At 36.0% G+C, this 19030-nt stretch overlaps 1 protein-coding gene across 1 annotated transcript; it reads left to right on the top strand.

Annotated features, from left to right (window-relative positions):
• Positions 1–11: 11 nt before the first annotated feature.
• On the top strand, positions 12–4687 carry LOC149797193 (M-phase inducer phosphatase-like). The gene is made up of 6 exons (XM_089960366.1): positions 12–49; positions 657–809; positions 1528–1626; positions 2272–2399; positions 3697–3814; positions 4414–4687. Exons 1-6 carry the CDS (start codon positions 26–28, stop codon positions 4549–4551), a joined length of 660 nt encoding a protein of 219 aa, XP_089816492.1. The 5' UTR covers positions 12–25; the 3' UTR covers positions 4552–4687.
• Positions 4688–19030: the final 14343 nt, after the last annotated feature.

Here is a 19030-nt window from a genome sequence, read left to right as displayed (position 1 = left end):
CGTCATGTCACTGATTACAAACAAGATGAAAACAGCGAATATCGCAGTGGTTTGTATAATACTAATATTTGTGTTATGTTACGAAATTTTTGTCGGAAAATAATTTTCAAAAAGCAATTAAGTTATTCTATTGAAAGTCTATCTCGAATTTACTAGAGCCTTTTTTCAACCTAAATGTTTCACACTTCGTGATGCTTTCGCTGTTTCTCTCATTAGCATTTTCAGTTTAAAAGTCCACTGAAATATCCTTGTTGCTTGTTGAAAAGTAAATAATCAACAATGTTTACAAACATATTTTTCATAAGATGGATAAGAGTACAAACTAACGATGGATAATAGCACAAGCTAACAGACATTAATGCTCTGTTAATATTGAGATCTTTTGAATTTACTAATTGCTGAAGAAATCCTTCATTACATTAAATACATGTTACTGTATGGTATATGCAAGATTCTATAATTCATATATTTATGAATTTTAAAATACCTTTTGTGCTTTAGCACCGGATAGTTTCTTAATATTTCGGGGCTTTTCAGACACGACGTTTGCGGTATCAGTCATGTACAAAATCGACTGACCAAGAAAAACCGCCTTTACATTCTTGGTATATCTTAATTGCTTTATTCAATTTTTTTTTTAAATTCTGATTTCTTAGGATTCTGCATGCAGTGCGGGACATGAATCCATCATCGATGCTGTTGACCGACTGAGTGATGAACCAGATCTAATCGCAGACGGCTCGAGACCATACGGCCTTCCCACAATTCCCGGCAAACATGGCGACCTCAAGTCTATCTCATGTCATACGGTAATAGTAGACTTTTAGGTGGATAGAACGGGGTGGGGTGGAGTGGGTTTCTTTTTATACCCCATGTGATACAACATTAAAAATAAAGATTACGAAATGAAAAACACTACAACATGCCATGTAGCAGTTGATGTGTGTATGTGATCTGAAGGGTGTGATAAATATTCGAATAAGTTTTTAAAGGATATAAATGAAGATTAAATAATTATTACTTTTGAAATCACGACAAGAAAAGAATATCAATTTGTATCTGCATAATGTTAGTGAGTTTGTTTTGATAAGAAAATTGATGTAATATAGGGGTAAACAGAAGCGTTGCTGTTAGTTGGTTAGTTTTTAACGGCACTTCAAAACTTCATTCAACAATATCATCCACAGCAAGTTGGAGCTAAGTACATCTCTCAAGACCACACCGAGAATGTTTACCCGCACTGACCTAGATGGGTATCGAACTCGTGACTCTTGGATTACGAGTCTGATGCTGTACCGTTGCTCACAGCTAGATAACAAGAATTGTATATATTTACGGCCGACATGCACCGATTTTTCATTTTGATCATCAACTCGTTAACGCTTTTTCGATTGATGCATGCGAATCTTTATTGTGAGATTACAAACTATTCGGTAGTCATTGTATTTTTTATTCACCCTGTAAGATTTATCATATTACAATTATTTTAAATTAAAACTCTTTCTGCACATATTCCTTCAATTTCAGATGGCTGCTTTGGTTCGTGGAAACTACAGTGAGGAGATCGGAAACATTAACATTATAGATTGTCGTTATCCATACGAGTATAGAGGAGGTCATATCAAGGTTGGTGTACCGGGCCACTCGTCAAGCTATGGCGAAGTATCTCCTTAACGCTATTGTAATATTTTATCAATTATCTGTCCGGTACATGATAACACATTCTTCATATGAGGATCAAACACCCCTCCAAATATTCTGGAAACGTTCTGAATCGTAACAACATTAATTACATACCAATGAACCCCCACTCTCAACCTCAACAGAATATAAACAAAAGCTGCACTTAACAAGAGAATGAAATGCTAGTGTTTTAAATAAAATCACGTCAGAATCGTACGCTTGAATAATATACAGTAAAACCTCCTAAATGGGACTACAAATCGGATAATTTTGCTCTTGTATCATCAATTGGACTGCAAACCGTGGTTGCTATTGGGAAGTGGTCTTTATTTGGGGATGATTAGAATGAGAGGATTTCTGTATATGACAGCCCCTCTTTCTCACTTTTGCCATAAAGAAATCACTCACAAATTATTGGTATAACACCTTTGAATTCCCATTGTTTACTCGCATAAAACAGCCTATCCATTTAGACAGGTTTCTGTTAGACTCATAATTGTCTATATCTGAAAGTTTTAATTGTAACTTGGTTCGAGATGAAAAGAGAGTAATATTGGTTTTTTTCTTTCTTTTGTTCTGCCAATTCAGGGTGCCATGAACATGTACCACCGAGAGGAAATCCGTGATTTTCTCCATCGCTCAGGAGGCCAGTCTGCCAACAAGAATGACATCATCATTTTCCACTGCGAATTCTCCTCTGAAAGAGGTCCTAAACTGTGAGCATAAGTAGAGATGTTATGTAAGGCCTTTTCGTAGCAAAAGTCCAAGAGACATATCTAAGGCGTTTTTGTTTAAAACGTAGAAATCTAGCTACAGTTACATTGGCTGATTTGTGATTATATGTCCTTTGTGAAGGCATACAAGTATAAAGGCATGCGAAGAAAAATCCTCTCTCTTGAGAAGGCTGACACAGAAATGTGAGGAATATAAAAGGCATTTAATTAAATATACTTATAAATATACTTTCAGCCTCAGTGTAATCCAAAGTTGCCAAAAACTAGTAGTAATTGTGTAGGAAGGTGCAGCCAACATGCTTACTTATCCTTGTGAAGGCATACAAGTATAAAGGCATGCGAAGAAAAATCCTCTCTCTTGAGAAGGCTGCCACAGAAATGTGAGGAATATAAAAGGCATTTAATTAAATATACTTATAAATATACTTTCAGCCTCAGTGTAATCCAAAGTTGCCAAAAACTAGTAGTAATTGTGTAGGAAGGTGCAGCCAACATGCTTACTTATCCTTGTGAAGGCATACAAGTATAAAGGCATGCGAAGAAAAATCCTCTCTCTTGAGAAGGCTGACACAGAAATGTGAGGAATATAAAAGGCATTTAATTAAATATACTTATAAATATACTTTCAGCCTCAGTGTAATCCAAAGTTGCCAAAAACTAGTAGTAATTGTGTAGGAAGGTGCAGCCAACATGCTTACTTATCCTTGTGAAGGCATACAAGTATAAAGGCATGCGAAGAAAAATCCTCTCTCTTGAGAAGGCTGCCACAGAAATGTGAGGAATATAAAAGGCATTTAATTAAATATACTTATAAATATACTTTCAGCCTCAGTGTAATCCAAAGTTGCCAAAAACTAGTAGTAATTGTGTAGGAAGGTGCAGCCAACATGCTTACTTATCCTTGTGAAGGCATACAAGTATAAAGGCATGCGAGCAAAATCGTGTCTCGAGAGAAAACTACCTGATATATGTGATGAATATTAAAGGCATTTATTTAAATATACTTATAAATATCCTTTCAGCCTCAGTATAATCAAACGTCACAAACTAGTAGTAATTTGTGTAGGAACGTGCAACCAACGAATAATAAGTGGACATCACTTAAATACGATATTATTTAAATAAAGCACATAGCCTTGGTACAAACGTATTGATGAATCACAGCTCTTTGCTAGACAAAAACAAAAATCAAAAAAAAATAAAAATTCAAGGGACCCAACCCCAATAAACCCGTATATTAAAACGAAACAAAATGAAAGGCATTATTTTTCAATCACAGGTATCGGTTTCTACGCAGTGAAGACAGGGACCTTCACAAGGAGAATTACCCACAACTCCATTACCCAGAAGTCTACCTCCTAGAGGGCGGCTACAAGGCTTTCTTCGAGTTATACAAGGTAAATATAGCTAGTTCGAATAAATGGTTTGCTATACAACACTAAGAATACCGGTGTACGAGGGAAGGTTATGAATCGGAGATTGCAAAAATTTTCCGTGTGCTTATTCAAATGAATGGAAACGGCAAACTGCTCATTATAATTCTGTTCTTTATTATGTAATGACTAAATGCAAAATCACAGATAACCGAGAGAAAGGACGATAAAAACAAATAATTACTGGAGAATTAACAATCTGCTCTCGCTGGATATGTCCGAAGCAGTGGTATCTTATGTTTTATGTCAGTCCAGGCCTAGACCATTATTACTTAATATTTTCATTAATTTTGTTTTCTCCCTTCTCATCTATTGCAATTCTTATTCATGGATCGGTGAACAGCATTATATTACTCAAACTCTAATTCGGCAAAAGAAAATCAAGGTCGTCAGATATATTTTCTATTTGGGGAGGCTTCTTTGGTGGCTGGGTGGGTGGGTTGTAAATCAAGCGAAACATTCATAAAATACGGAAAATTTTGGTGCGGCCATGGCACCCTTGAAAGAAATCATCGTCTCAGTCTCCAATACATGTCACTGTATTTTTTTCCCCCCCTTCACAGGAACTATGTGAACCAGAGAGTTACACTCCGATGCTTCATAATGCCCATGCGGCAGATCTGCGTCACTTCCGTGTTAAGACCAAGTCTTGGGAGGCAGAAGAGAAAAGACAGAAATCCCGACAGGCTCTTCGATTCTGAATTCTTTTCGATGTCTAGATGAACATCGACAAATAACATAGTGCTGTAACTTCATGAGAGACTTGGACAGACAACTGACCGAACTGTTATTAATAGATTGTTAACTGTTGATTTTTACAATTTTAAGATGTGAGTAATACGCGTTATATAAGGACATATAAAGGTATATGAATTAGTCTTATATTGAATTTTATTCAACTGACCCATTCTGAGCTTTACACAAGGCAGTCTCTCCCACCTCCCTCTCTCTTTAGTTTCAGTAAGTGATGGCTGACCAGAAATTACACGGAAAAATTCACATCGGTCATACACGTTAGATTGATGACTAAATATTGTTCCGTGTATACGTGTTTCTAGAAACTTCCAAAGAAAGGAACTCTCTCTCTCTCTCTCTCTCTCTCTCTCTCTCTCTCTCGCTGTGTGTCTCTGTCTCTCTGCCTCTGTATGTCTGTTTGTCTGTCTGTCTGTCTCTCTCTCTCTCTCTGTAGAGCAAATGTGTGCAAACATAAATGATACTTTATATCGAGGGTGAGGTGGGTGAGTGGGTTTTGAAATTAATTATATGAAGGATAAATATGATTGAAAATAGGGGTTTGTCGTTCATGGATATGCATTCCCTTCCCTAGCTAGGGCCTTTGCTTATATGCCACAAAACAGTAGCCATTAGCCAGTACCTCCTTAATTCTGATAAACCTCTCCATTATCCATGAGGCAAATGGACCAGTACAATGGTTGATCAAATTTCGAACTAAAATTTAATTTAGAGCACAGCGATTCGGAACCAAACTCTTCAGTTCCAATCTGTGTGTGTTACCTTAACAACCAACGTTTTAAAATGCGGTATATCCTCATAATCTGTGCTTAACAGAATGGAAAATGCATGTTTCACATTTCGCAAAATTTGTTGCAACTGACATTATTTTTTTTCTTTCTAACAGTTAAACCTTTAAATCCCATGAAAACTAAGAACAAACTGAAATGTTTGCTGTGTCATGTTGTGTGTGCCTATTATTCATGGGAATATCACTTTCGAAACTTGTCTGGTAAGTGATCTTTGTGGATGGACACTTCAGATAGTGGTTTATATGAGAAGACGGAGCCCTGGAGGTGTTTCGTCCGAATTCGGTATAGTGTTTTGTATCCTTTTGGATTCACGTTGTTTTCTTGGGATGACCATTTTCTATAATTGGTAACTTCTTCCAGGCACGATTTTCAGTATCCAACGAAATGCATTCCACTTTAAGTGAAAACAGAAATTCCGGGCACACTAATGTGCAAGAGTCTTAAGCTAATTTTGAAAATGTTATAATATTTATACAGACCAGAAAATCAAATGAAACTAGTAGTAATTATTTCCTTAATGAACTACGGTCAGTATTTAAAATAGCTGTACCTCTCTATGATATGAAACTTCAATTCAAAATCCGTATATAATACAATCTTTACATCCCATGCTAACGCTATAATAAAATAAATGAAAAGTCACGGCTGCCACTTCATCATACTTGATACCCATAACTATGTTACGGCACGATTAAGTTTGGTAATAAGTGAGGTAGTTGAATTGGAGCCCGGACTTATTTTTTTTTAAATAATGTTTACAAATAAATAAATTGTTTAATTTTTGAATAGTGGTCATTGTTCGTATCTTGAGTCATATTTAAAGTATGAAGTGAATTGTGTAAGGGATCATTGAAACCTGTTTTATAAAAAAAAATATGCATGGATGAAAGTTAAATATAACCGTAATTCGCTGGCTAAATTACGTTCAAAGGCATTTTCCTCCTGGCTACATTACATTTAGCAAACAGTTTCTACACTTTTTCGAATATAAAAATATTGCGCAAAATGTTACAAAATGAGCAATTTTTAAGTTATTTCATTTCTACAGTTATCTGAGAACGTAAAAATATATTTCCACCAGGCTGATATAAAAATGGTCGTTGTATAGATTATAAAGCAGCGTTTCTTGAATGAAGAGATTTTTGGAGAAGATGTCAAATGCCATCGAGACAAGGAGAAACACGATTTTTTTTTTATAGATCATGTTGTGATATTTCCAACACAGTCTATTTAAAATCTGACCACTGGTTTTGGAGATCTCAAAGAAATATATTTTATACCAGATTGCAATTGAAGATGAATGGTTGTTACGGAAGCCATCATAAACAAGCCGGAAAATATTCATGCAAAATATGACGCAAATTAGCTTTTTTTTCTTTTTATATGGTTGATTTCTGTGGAAACATAGGTACTTCACCATTACAGCTGAAAAAAGTTTTGTTTGAACCCTAACTTTATACGGGACAGATGATAAATGAAAAATATGTCATGTTTAATTTTCTATGAAGTCCATAGCAGACAAATCACTATCATATTCTTTACTGTTTACACAAATTTTCTATGGAAACTTGCTTTGGTACGAAAATAAGTGTCATATTGAACTTCTGAAAAGTTATTTTTAAACGGAAATCATCGGAAAAGTTAACATGTCTGAGTGTCCTTGTCCTGATTGCATTTTCAACCCCATACTGCTATAACAGACATTGAATGCAATTGCACGACGAAGGCGGTCAAGGTGCACGTACTAAAATCACCCAAAATAGCACACCAATATCACGTAGCTGGAAATCCCCATGTATGACAGTAAGCAAAAGCTTTCTTGAATATTCCTCCCCTGAAGTTTGCAGCCTTGACCACAAAAGTGAAATATGACCCTAAGCAACAAAAGGATAGAAAAGGGTATAGTATACGTCAGTCTCTTAACCTTTTAAGGAAATAGTTTAGGTGGCGCTCACCAGATAATATGTACTTTTGAGAGAGTGACGTATGTAAGGTGAAGTAGTTCGCATTTAAAACATGCACAGTGGAGAGAATGTTGGCATATCTCTATGCTACATTAATGTAATGTGGATGATATTTCTTTTGGATATTGTACTTTTGGAAATTTTACATGATTTAAGTACACTGCTAACTAAAATGACTGCTCCCTTGTGTTAAACAATCAGTCTGATTTAGTCTAAAGTGCACTATACATAGCAGCTATTAAAATAGGGAAAATGAATTTTGCCAGACTAGACAATACCAGCTTCTGAAAGTGCAATGAATGAATTACCAAATATATAAAATGTAAAAAAAGTTATCGGCTCTTTTTTTATACAGTTGACCTCTGAAGTTCAGGAAGTGAAAATGACCAAGTAGAGCTAGCACTTTTTTGAAAGATGCACATTTGAAGTAAGGCCAAGCTGTATACTCTATAACCCATAGTACACCCATCAATCATACACCAAAATAAAGGGAATTTAAGGTTCTTTGCATTATACCTAAGACATACAAGGTCTTTTTTAAATAGCCAGTAAAACCAGTGAGGAGAGCCGGGGAAATTATTTTTCTTTAAAATCCTAAATGCAAAATGCGAAACTGTATAGCGCCACCTTAATAGCTTTCATTGTCCCTCGACCTTGACCTTGAGACAGGATGTATGACGTGAGACACCACCGTCAAGCTATGATACATATAAGGCAAAAGTTTAATTAAATTGCGTTCACTGTTTCAAAAGGGACATGAATGGCGGTCAGTGATTTATATTTGTATTTGTCGCTCGACATCAACCTTGAGGCAGACGTGTTAGTAGTTATGATACGTTGTTGTACACCGTCTTGTAATTACATGTTGTACACCGTCTTTTAATTACATTTTGTACACCGTCTTGTAATTACATATGGTTAAAGTTTCATTAAAATGTATTCAATGGTTCAAAAATTACAATCCAAACAATGATACAAATCACTGATTTCCCTTTAAGGTTGCCATAATCTGAACGTTGTGGAGTGGCTATGTTATTCAGTATGCTGTTTTGTCATTATATAAACTTGTCTTGAGCAAAGTTTTATCATAACATCTTCAGCAGACCGTAAGTTATATCCCCGATACTTTACAAGTGACATAATTACATTTCCTTGCCGTGACCTTGACCGTGAGGTAGGGGGCATGGTATGCAACACTCATGACATTTAACTGGGCAAAATTTGATGAAACTATTCAGGCGTGACAAAATTATGCACCAGACATGATGTATATAGAAATCAGTCGACAACACGATAATATAATACACCCGATTTAAGAACAAAAATGTGCATAAAAATATATTAAGATTCATATGCTAATTTAAATGACACCATATTTATGTACTTAACCTGGTCATCAGAAGTAAGTGTCTGCAATGGTGCAAAATGTTGAGGAGATAACATCTCAGTACATTCTGTCGTAGTCAGCGCTACACGTAACCAGCAGATTTGATGTATGGGCTGGATTCGCCATAAATTGTTGAATGGGTTCGACTCTTTTGGGGGCATGAATTGAATTTCAGTTAGATTCCGTTCGATAACGGTCCGACAGGTATGTCAGTGTAAGGCCATGTAGCGGTAAAGAGCAAGAGCTCAGACAAACCAGATAAAAATTTAGTAAAATTTGGGCCTTTTAAACAGGTGTCATAAAATTATATTTTCAAGCACAGTTATTAATAAAGACGGACAAGAGAAGATTATTCTGACTTCGATGGGAGCGTGAAACGTTTGGCGGTTAGAAAAAGCAATCCTGTATGTCCCAGCTAAACGAGTGGGCGTGTTTCTCATACGAAATTCAAGGTTTCAATTTAATCTCCCTCGCGATATTACTCAATCCGAGTTTTTGCGATGAAAGGGAAAACTGGCTCCGAGATCAGTAAAAAGTACTCTTTTTGTTAAAACGTACGTCCAAGGGACAGTGTGTCTGGAAATTTGAGAGATCCAAAAACCAGAGAAGAGACAGAGATAATTCTCGGGAAGGCACAAAGGTATTGGCTCAGTTGCATACAATATGGTTGCTGATGTAAGTTTGTAATTATTTGTTGAATGTATTTGTTTTTAATCCATATTTCAATTTTCATTGAGTTCAGAAAATAATCGTACATTCATCGGTCATGTAATTAAGCTGTGAATTCTTTCAAGCAAGAATCGACGTGTTAGCACTAGGAACGTGTCTCGATTGGGATATTTCCCCTGGTAATGTACAGCCACAGAGGGGTGTAATGATTTTTTTAAGAGGGTTAATTATATTATAGTTCCAGTTAAGAATGCGATTAGCTGCTAAACAGACATTAATTTATAATAGAAGGGAGTATGTAGCAGTATTAGGTTGCGAACTGGCCATAACTTGGTTCTGTTGAATTTTGATAGACGATATCTGATGTAAAAGAAATTGAGAATATTGTCTGATCACAGGACAAAAAAAGACACATATTTCGGTTGGATATTATACTTTTATTTGAAGGGAACAAAGCTCCAAAATGTATTGCACAGTGGGAAAAGGTTACAATCTACAGCGAAAACGTTTGAAGAGAGAGAGAGAGAGAGAGAGAGAGAGAGAGAGAGAGAGAGAGAAGAAGAAGAAGAGGAAGAGAAGAAGAAGAAATACGGCAACGCCGACCTATCACCAAAAGTGATTCTGAAAAAAATCGAAGCAACCGGTGATGCTGACATGCCGCCAATTTAAGTTCGATCAGTTTCTCGATTATATGATAAAATGTGTTCTATCAGTATAAAAGAACGACGTATTGAATTTCGCATAACATTTTGTAACTCTATTTCTGAGAGAAAGCGAATCATTCAAACATCATGTTCGACTTAATTTTCTTTATGTAATTGATTCAACTGTTATATTTTACATACGGGAGATCGTATTCTTCTGTTCTATATGTCTGCTCAGATTTCTTTTATTCCATCCATTAATTTTCATATTTTATGTTAATATGTACTCGATCCGGGCACTAACACCGTGGTATCTGGACAATAACACCGTGGTGTATCATCTCTTAGATAACGATAACCATAAAACATAAGGAGTGGGTGATCTCAAACATCATTCCACCACATCCTGACGCTGTTCATGCCTAAACATATGTGAAATGACATAGAACGTGTTATGCAAGAGTCACTAATTGTTATATATCAGTATACATTCTTCTCAATATTTTTGACAGTTTAAGTGCTACATCCGGTAGTACCTTGACCTTCAAGATAGAACCATGAAAGTGGTATATGAAACAGTGTGAGGTCAGCATGGATAAGAACATATGAAGTGTCTTTTCCCTGAACAATGGTGTTTTCTTCAGTACTTGGTTTAAAGGTTACGAGTCAATGGGAAGTCGCATTCATTCATTGGCATGACAAATGGCCTGTGCTGGATGCACAAGTACATTATGTCCTCGTGTCCTTTCAATGTACAGTAGTTTAGAGCGGATATCCTAACCGCTACCATGTTGTGTTTGAGTTGGATATATGTCTGATTTCACCTCCTCGTGCCCTTCAAGCCTATACATGACTACAGGCTGGGGATTTCAACAGCCTCCAATTAAAACCCAGTCGCAAGTCCTCTTCCCCAATATATGTACTATGTCTTATTTCGTCTCCTCGTGTCGTTCAAAGCTGTACACAATTATGTGGCGAGAATCTCAACAGTTTTCAGGTTAAGGGCCAATCACCCTGTCCGTGCGGAAAGACCCGAAGGTGTTATCCCAAAACATATTATATATGTCATAGAAATGGCCTTTACGATGACGCAAATCATCTATAATATACCCATCTGAAAACTTGAAATATTGTGATTTTTTAAAAACTATCCACACCACCTGGACCAGTTGCCATGGTAATAGCAAAAATTATAAAGCTGTTTTTCACATCTAGTTATTATCATTAGTATTATTATTAGTAGTAGTATAATTGTTGTTAGTAGTAGTAGTAGTTGTTGTTTTTGTTGTATATTTTATCGCAATAAGCATGCAAGTTTAAAGTGTGTCTGTTTATTGTGAAGTATATATTTGAGATTCCATGGTATGTCACACTCGGTACACAGGATGCCCATCGTGTGACCATTTCTATGGCATTTATCACACTTGGTACACGGGTCTTCAATTTGGTTACCAGTTGCCATGTCACTCTACTGAGATCAATGTCAAATACACCCCCAAAATGCAACTGCACTCGTATCTTCTAATACATATATTTTTTATAACAAAGTACGTAATGCATTGGCAGGAGAGACACATACTATATGCACGGACGTTTTGTTACGACTGAGTCATAATTCTGAAATGTGGAGTAGGAGTGGGGCGTCGGGAGTGATCTGCCATGGCTATCCATAGAAGTAGCCGTAGATACATAAGTATATTATCATCCATTTTTTTCTGAATTTTATCTTCAAACCTAATGACCAATTTCTTTGTTATTTTTTCAAGGTGGCAGATTCTGGTATTCTCCGGCCCTATAATACAATGAATATATATATATATATATATATATATATATATATATATATATATATATATATATATATATATATATATATATATATATATATTCGCTATAAAAAGAAACGTCTTGGATAGGGGTTGGTGAGGTGTATCAGCTAGTCTATCATCAATTTTAATCAACTTGCATCAAACAACAAAGTCAACAAAGGCTACTTTCATGCTAAATCCAAATTACTTTTAATACTATTTATCAGCCTGTGATCTAAGTGTCACTGGCTTGGTGCTAGTTCAAATGCTAAGGTGAGAACCTGAAAGATACTTAACAGACTTAAATTAGCGTAATCGCTCGTATTCTGATTTTACAAATGTTAACAAAAACTGTGATAACATCGTTATTAGCATTATTTTTTATTACTGTAATTTACAGTTTTGGTGCCTTATTTAATTGACAAATGATGTCCCTTCTAAAAAAAATCGTCTTTTGTTTTACGATTCTGTTTAACTTTATTGATTTATACCTATGTGGACTCAGTGGGAAAACAAACACACTGCATTAAATTGAAACAGAAAAACACAATGAAAAAAGTTGAAAGTGGAGTTTGAAACACGGGACCAGTCAAGTAATTCATGTAACAGATGACGTCAAATATATTCGTCATCTTCCGTCGTTATGTCATACGTCACATGCATTTACGCAGCAATACTTAACAAATGTGTGGCTCACACACTGTACGAAGTTTCATTAAACTTACTAGACGAAAGAGGAATTATGGCTTTCACCGTTGGTGGTGGTGTTGTCGACAAGAGCTTCCTTGAACTAACGTAAGTTTTGATGAGAACTTTTGTTTCAGTAAGTCGAAATATATCGTTTTTATCAATTTACATCTGAGAATTTGGACCAGACTCAGACTGCCTTCAACGCAGATTTACACATATATCGCATAGTATATTCACTCTATTGTGATCGAAGTTAATGTCATTTCATCTTGTCGAAAAAACAACAACATAGGATTGGGATAGTCATGGAAAATATCGATCGAACGGAAATAAATTTCACCTTCAATATTTAAAAATAGTCGCAAGTTCGTTTACTTAGTCCAGCATTGAAGCACCCAATATTATTTGACTCCTACTGAGGGTATAAAAATAAATACGGTATTCACATGATTGATACAAATTCGTATCATACTCCCATATTGGGCACACGTACGTCACGTGATCATTACAATTCAAATAGAAGTGCTTTGACTTGATATCATAATACTAATAATGAGGACTTTGTATAGCGCCTAATCTTTAGAAGCTCTAAGCGCTTTACAACATTAGACAACACCTATAAGATAAAAAAACATATATAATGCTATGATTACAAACACAAACACCATGAAATTAGAAAACATAGAAAAAACATGCTGAGAATATTTAAGGTAGGAAACATTATTAGGTCTTTAAGTTTGTTCTTGCAATCGAAATAAGTGAGTTTTGAGAGCACTCTTGAATGTGATCACTTTGTCTTTGTGTCTAAGTTCAGTGGGCAATTCATTCCACGTTGCTGGGCCCTGGTATGCAAAAGAACGTTGTCCATATGACTTTGTTTTCATAGTGGGAATAATGAGTATACGATTATCAGAAGAGGAACGTAAGTATCTTGCTGGTTTGTACACATGGGTGAGGTCGGATAGGTATGTTGGACTAGAGTCCGTCAGTGAAACGTAGCACAGAGAACAACATTTGTGTTTGATTCTGGATCGAATGGATAGCCAATGTAGGGTACAGAGCAGCGGGGAGGTGTGCTCGGATCGTGGTACTCTAAGTATGATCCGAGCAGCTGTGTTTTGAACTTTGAAGTTTTTGGAGTAGATATTGAGATGAACCAGACAGAATTGAGTTACAATAGTCCAGGCATGAAAGTACTAATGAACACACAAGTGTTTTAGTGGCATCAACTGAAAGATATTTGCGAATGGAGCTGATGCGTCTCTGCTCAAGATATGCAGCCTTGCATATGTTCATGACATATTGGTACAATGTGAGAGTACTGTCCAAAGTAACATCGAGATTTCGTACTGATTGTGTGAATTTAATGTTGGTGTTGCTAATATTTATTGTTTGAGGTAAAAGATGTGAATGAGAAAGTCTTTGTGTTGTAATCAGAATGGCGTCAGTTTTATCATCAATCATCTGCAGCTTGTTATATGTCATCCATGATTTCACATCAGAAATGCACCTCTCTACACCTTGGATGGTAGCATCAACTTCAGTTGGGTGGCTAGATTTGTATATTTGGGTGTCATCAGCGTACAATTGGTGAGACACTGGATGATGATCTATGACACTTGAGAGCGGTTGAGTGTATAGAATGAAGAAAACAGGTCCAAGAACAGACCTCTGTGGATCACCACAACATAGATAAACTAAATTTTCATATTAATGTTGCTGAATGTTTTACTTTATCTTCGAAATTTATTGTGTATCACCGCTTCAGACATTCATTTTTTGCGAGCCATTAACATAAATTTAAAAATATACTTAAAAAAAAGATTAACAAAAGTAGGATTAAATGATAATGCCATAGTTACAATTCCAGCATTTCTTTACAAAAGAAAGAACATGGAGGCCTATGATGAGAGAGAATGTATGCGCTTGTGTGCGCTCCTTTCCTGTATAGTTGTTAAAATGCCACATGTACAGGACCACGCTAACTTCCCAGTGTGGTAATGTCTGATTGGCCATCTTTTATTTAAACAAACTTAATGTTCCTGAGTGTCAATCCTCGTGTCGGAGCTCTAGCATGCATGCGTGGACCATTGAGGTTCGATCCCAACACGTGTTGTTCCCATGGATGTCGAGGTTGTTGCATTTTTTTAAAAATAATTTACTCTACTGTTTGTAAGATAACATGATAGTGCAAACAAATGAATGTCCTCCAAATATTCCGTTATATGTATTACTTGGAGGTCGCGGGTTCGAACCCCGGCCGAGTCATACCAGACTTATAAAAATGGTTCTAGTAGCTGCCTCGCTTGGCGTTCAGCAGTAAGAGGTTAGTGTTAGCACTGGTCGGTCTGGTGTCAAGATAACGTGACTGGGTGGGACATTATGCTACATGTCTGCGGCATGATGCTCCAGTGCTAGACATCACTATAAACTGTCACACTGCAGACATCGTAGCGATATAACGGAATTGTATTTACAGCTATGTTAAAAATCCGAAACACACACATATGTATTACTTTTTTGACAGTATGATTAATGACACAGTCTTTAATATGAAGACAGAGAATTGTCATCCAAATATTTCTTTCTATGTAGTGTTTTTGTGACAATTTTATTATGTCACACACAGTCTGTATTACACGAACAGCGGAAATAAAAATGCATATTTTTAAAAATATAAAAAGAAACACTAATGCAATTACAATTACAATTATATATATATATATATATATATATATATATATATATATATATATATATATATATATATATATATATATATACACACACACATACATATGTGCATTTGCAGGAGGAAGACAATGTATCTACGGATTGTAGGTCACGGCACTATGTGGGGTGAGAGCTAATAAATAACGTTGGAATTTGCCATGTCGAGCCATATAACTACCCTAAGATACATGTTTAGATCACAAAACCTTCAGTTCTGATTTTATCTTCAAAATTTTGAGATTCTTTCTTTCTTTCTCTTAGTAGTAAACACTAGCATTCGGCGACTTTAGAATGCTTCTTTTTTTGGTGTCATCAATCAAATCTTTTTTTTGTGTGTCATCAATCAAAAAGCAACAAAAATTAATATAAGAGTGGGGATTTATAGTAAGCAGGCTCTCATTCATTTTCATCAACTTACATCTGAAAATAAAATCATTTGGCTTCTACCATGTTAAGATGAAGCCTTGAAGATCGTATTAAGGACGTATCCATGTGACACATAATACTATTTACCAGTTTTGTGATAACTGTTTTTGTTTTTCTTTGCATGGCGATAATTCTGGTACCCGGATAAATACTTAATGAAAGAATATCAACATATTTTCGAATAAATTTCTAATAGAAATTATGAAAATATCATTGTAAAATACAATGATAATATCGTTATAGCAAAATATAATATGGCTATTATATTCATTTTGTTCAAACAAAAATGTATTGTTTTCCTAATTTGTTTATTGACAAAAACTGCCTCTTTGAATTTTATGTCATGCATCTTTTGTTTTGTGATTCTGTCGGGAATTACCTATTCATATTATAGACAGATCCAATCAGGACATAGATATATTGCATTAAACGGTCTAGAGCGTCCGATATGGAGGTCGCGGGTTAGGACCTAGGCCTAGTCTTACCAAAGACTTACAAAAATGGTATTAGCAGCTGCCTCGCTTGGTGCTCAGAATTAGAGGTTAGTGTTAGGAGTGGCCGGCCTGGTGTCAGGATAATGTGACTGGGTGGGTCATCATGCTACGTGTCTGCGGCATGCTACCCCAGTGTTAGACGTCACTATCAACTGCTACACTGCAGACATCGTAGCGATGTGACTAAAACTTAAAGCCAAGTTAAAACAGCCAAAACAAAACCACACACACTCTAAAACAAAACCACACACACTCACGCACGCGCGCACACAGACACACAGACAGACACAGACACACACACAGACACACACACACACGTTAAACTGGCATGTAAACAAGCAGGAGAAAAAATTAGATTGGTTTTCGGACCCTATGTAGTTACCATTCATATGTGTATCAACTACCAATATACCAGAAATATACTATCATGGCATGGTGGGTGCAGACCTGTTTTATCTTTTAGAAATAAATGCCTTCATTTTACCAAAGTGTAAGTACTAAGCAATGAATGCTCTGTCAGATGAATACATTCCAATCCCATGTTTAGGTGTGATTATACAAATGTTGTCACTTAAAAAAAATTCATGGGTATCCACCCAAAGAAATAATGTTATTCTATACCCTAAATAGGTTACAGTAACACCCAGTTTATAAGCCTTTGGCTACGTTTAATTTTTCACTGGTAAACTCTTTTGCAAGACTGTTTTAAAAACTTAAGCCGACATTAACTTTTCATGCCCCTGTGACTTGACAAGGTTTGAACAGGATGCTGATTCCCCCTTCCCTGGGAATACCACCACCAGGGTTCATGACAATGACCCGTTCCAGGGAATGCCATCACCATCGTCTATGACTACGACTCCAACTTCCCAGAGAATACCATCCCCAGGGTCTATGACAATGACCCTTCCCAGGGAATACCATCACTTGGGTCTATGATTATGACTATGTTTCCTAAACTGAACCTTGCAATGACTTGTCATGCCCTGTGACTGCGTAAAGTTTGAACAATATGATGTTACACTCTAATATGTCCCTCCCTTTATTGGGAATGCGTCTGCACTATCACTAGGGTCTACATTTCATATGCCTTATGCTTGTCTATATGTTGGTGTTAGTTTCACCTTGTTGAAAAAGCACAGTTTCTGCTTGCAATCTGAGACATATATACATGTAAGTTAATCGATTGGCCGATATATCAGCCCCTCGTCCATGATGATGTTGATTTTCGGGTGAGGTGCTGATATCATCTATTCATTAAAACTGCAAATATCTGCAGCCAAATTAGGCTGCACACATCGGTGTTCATTTTATACACTTAGCGGTATTTCTCATGGCTGTGGAACTAACGTCGGATGAAGGATTCTATTGGTGACATGTACATTATATTTTCGGAGCAAATATTATGTTTGGTGAATTGCAAATCCACGTATAATAGCACAACCATCTGTCAATTGGCCATTTTGATTTTCGCGCTAGATATGGCAGTTACTAATTACCGGTATGTGTCTAAAGTGTACGTGGGCCTGTTCCGGACAGATTTGCATGCAGCAAAAATTGCACATTTTTTTTATGAACAGGTGACATCATGCCAACATATCGTCCATCAATATCAGCACAGATTTGAAGAGTTGATTTATCGGACTAGCTTGGACCTACTTATCCAAATTTGCGATGAATTAAATATTCACGGTTTTTAGCTTAATTTTTCATTTCTTTTTTATCTATTGAGTTTTGATATACTGAAGCCTTCATTACGATAATTCATACAAATTACTTTTAATAACGTGCACTGCTTGATCTGTTCATTCTAGATCAATGAAGTTTGCATGTTGAGGAAACTTGATGAGAGGATGTCTCTAGAGAAGCACACCTCAATGTCCAGAATAAGTCATTGTGACAAACTTTCCTCAATTGCTAGTATTATTATACATTTTTGTTTTCACATCTCTAACAATCCGCACAGTTATACAGAAACTTAAAGTAAGTAACTTTAAACAAATGCTTCCGGCCAGAGGCAATCCACAAATTATTTCTTTTTCAGTCTCTTGCGAATTGGATTTCATGGTGACTTAAGAATATGGTCCAATATATAGTACACCAATTAGTCCTGGCATGGGCATTATCTTCCAACATTTTAATTTTCAAAACATTTTGTAAATAAACTGTATCCAGGCAACTTTGTATCGTTATCGATTATATGCATGTATAAAGTGCGTACATCATCTAGTTTTGTCAACATGATTGTAAGTATTATACAAGTCCCTTTGTAAAACTCGTCTGTGTTCAGTGTTTACAGACTGTTTTGGGGTGGTGGTTGATGCATAAATCAAAATAAATTTTTGTTAAGTTAAATATAGTGTGTGTTGCATTACAGGATAACTGAAATGTAGTACTTTCAAAGAGTGAACAAGCTTGTGTCATTAAATAGATGCAGCAAAAGCGATTTTTTTTTCCTCATCATGAACGCAAATTCTTGTATTGATTGTTCCAGAACTGCAGGTCGTTTTTTAACACCACCCACCTGTAAAAAAGTTAACACACGAAACGATGGAAGATTAGAGCTAAAGTTTCACTTATAATATTCTCTGATAAATTTTATGGTTCAAGCATCATCCCTTTCGTGATTATATGTACGACAGGGGACCAGTCTAAAAAAAAAAGTTTGAACTAGATTTTACAAGCAGCGACCAGTCAAGTAACCCATGTAACAGATGACGTCAAATATATACGTCATCCTCCGTCGTTAGGCTATACGTCACTTACATTTACGCAGCAATACCTATCAGTCGTGTTTTCACACACAATGCAGCTTTTCATA

The sequence above is a fragment of the Sinohyriopsis cumingii genome, chromosome 6, assembly GCF_028554795.1.
Source record: "Sinohyriopsis cumingii isolate HCF-2022 chromosome 6, ASM2855479v2, whole genome shotgun sequence".
Classification (NCBI taxonomy): Eukaryota; Metazoa; Mollusca; class Bivalvia; order Unionida; family Unionidae; genus Sinohyriopsis; species Sinohyriopsis cumingii.
The sequence above is the reverse complement of the archived record's forward strand: the minus strand, read 5'-3'. Positions and strand labels throughout refer to the sequence as shown.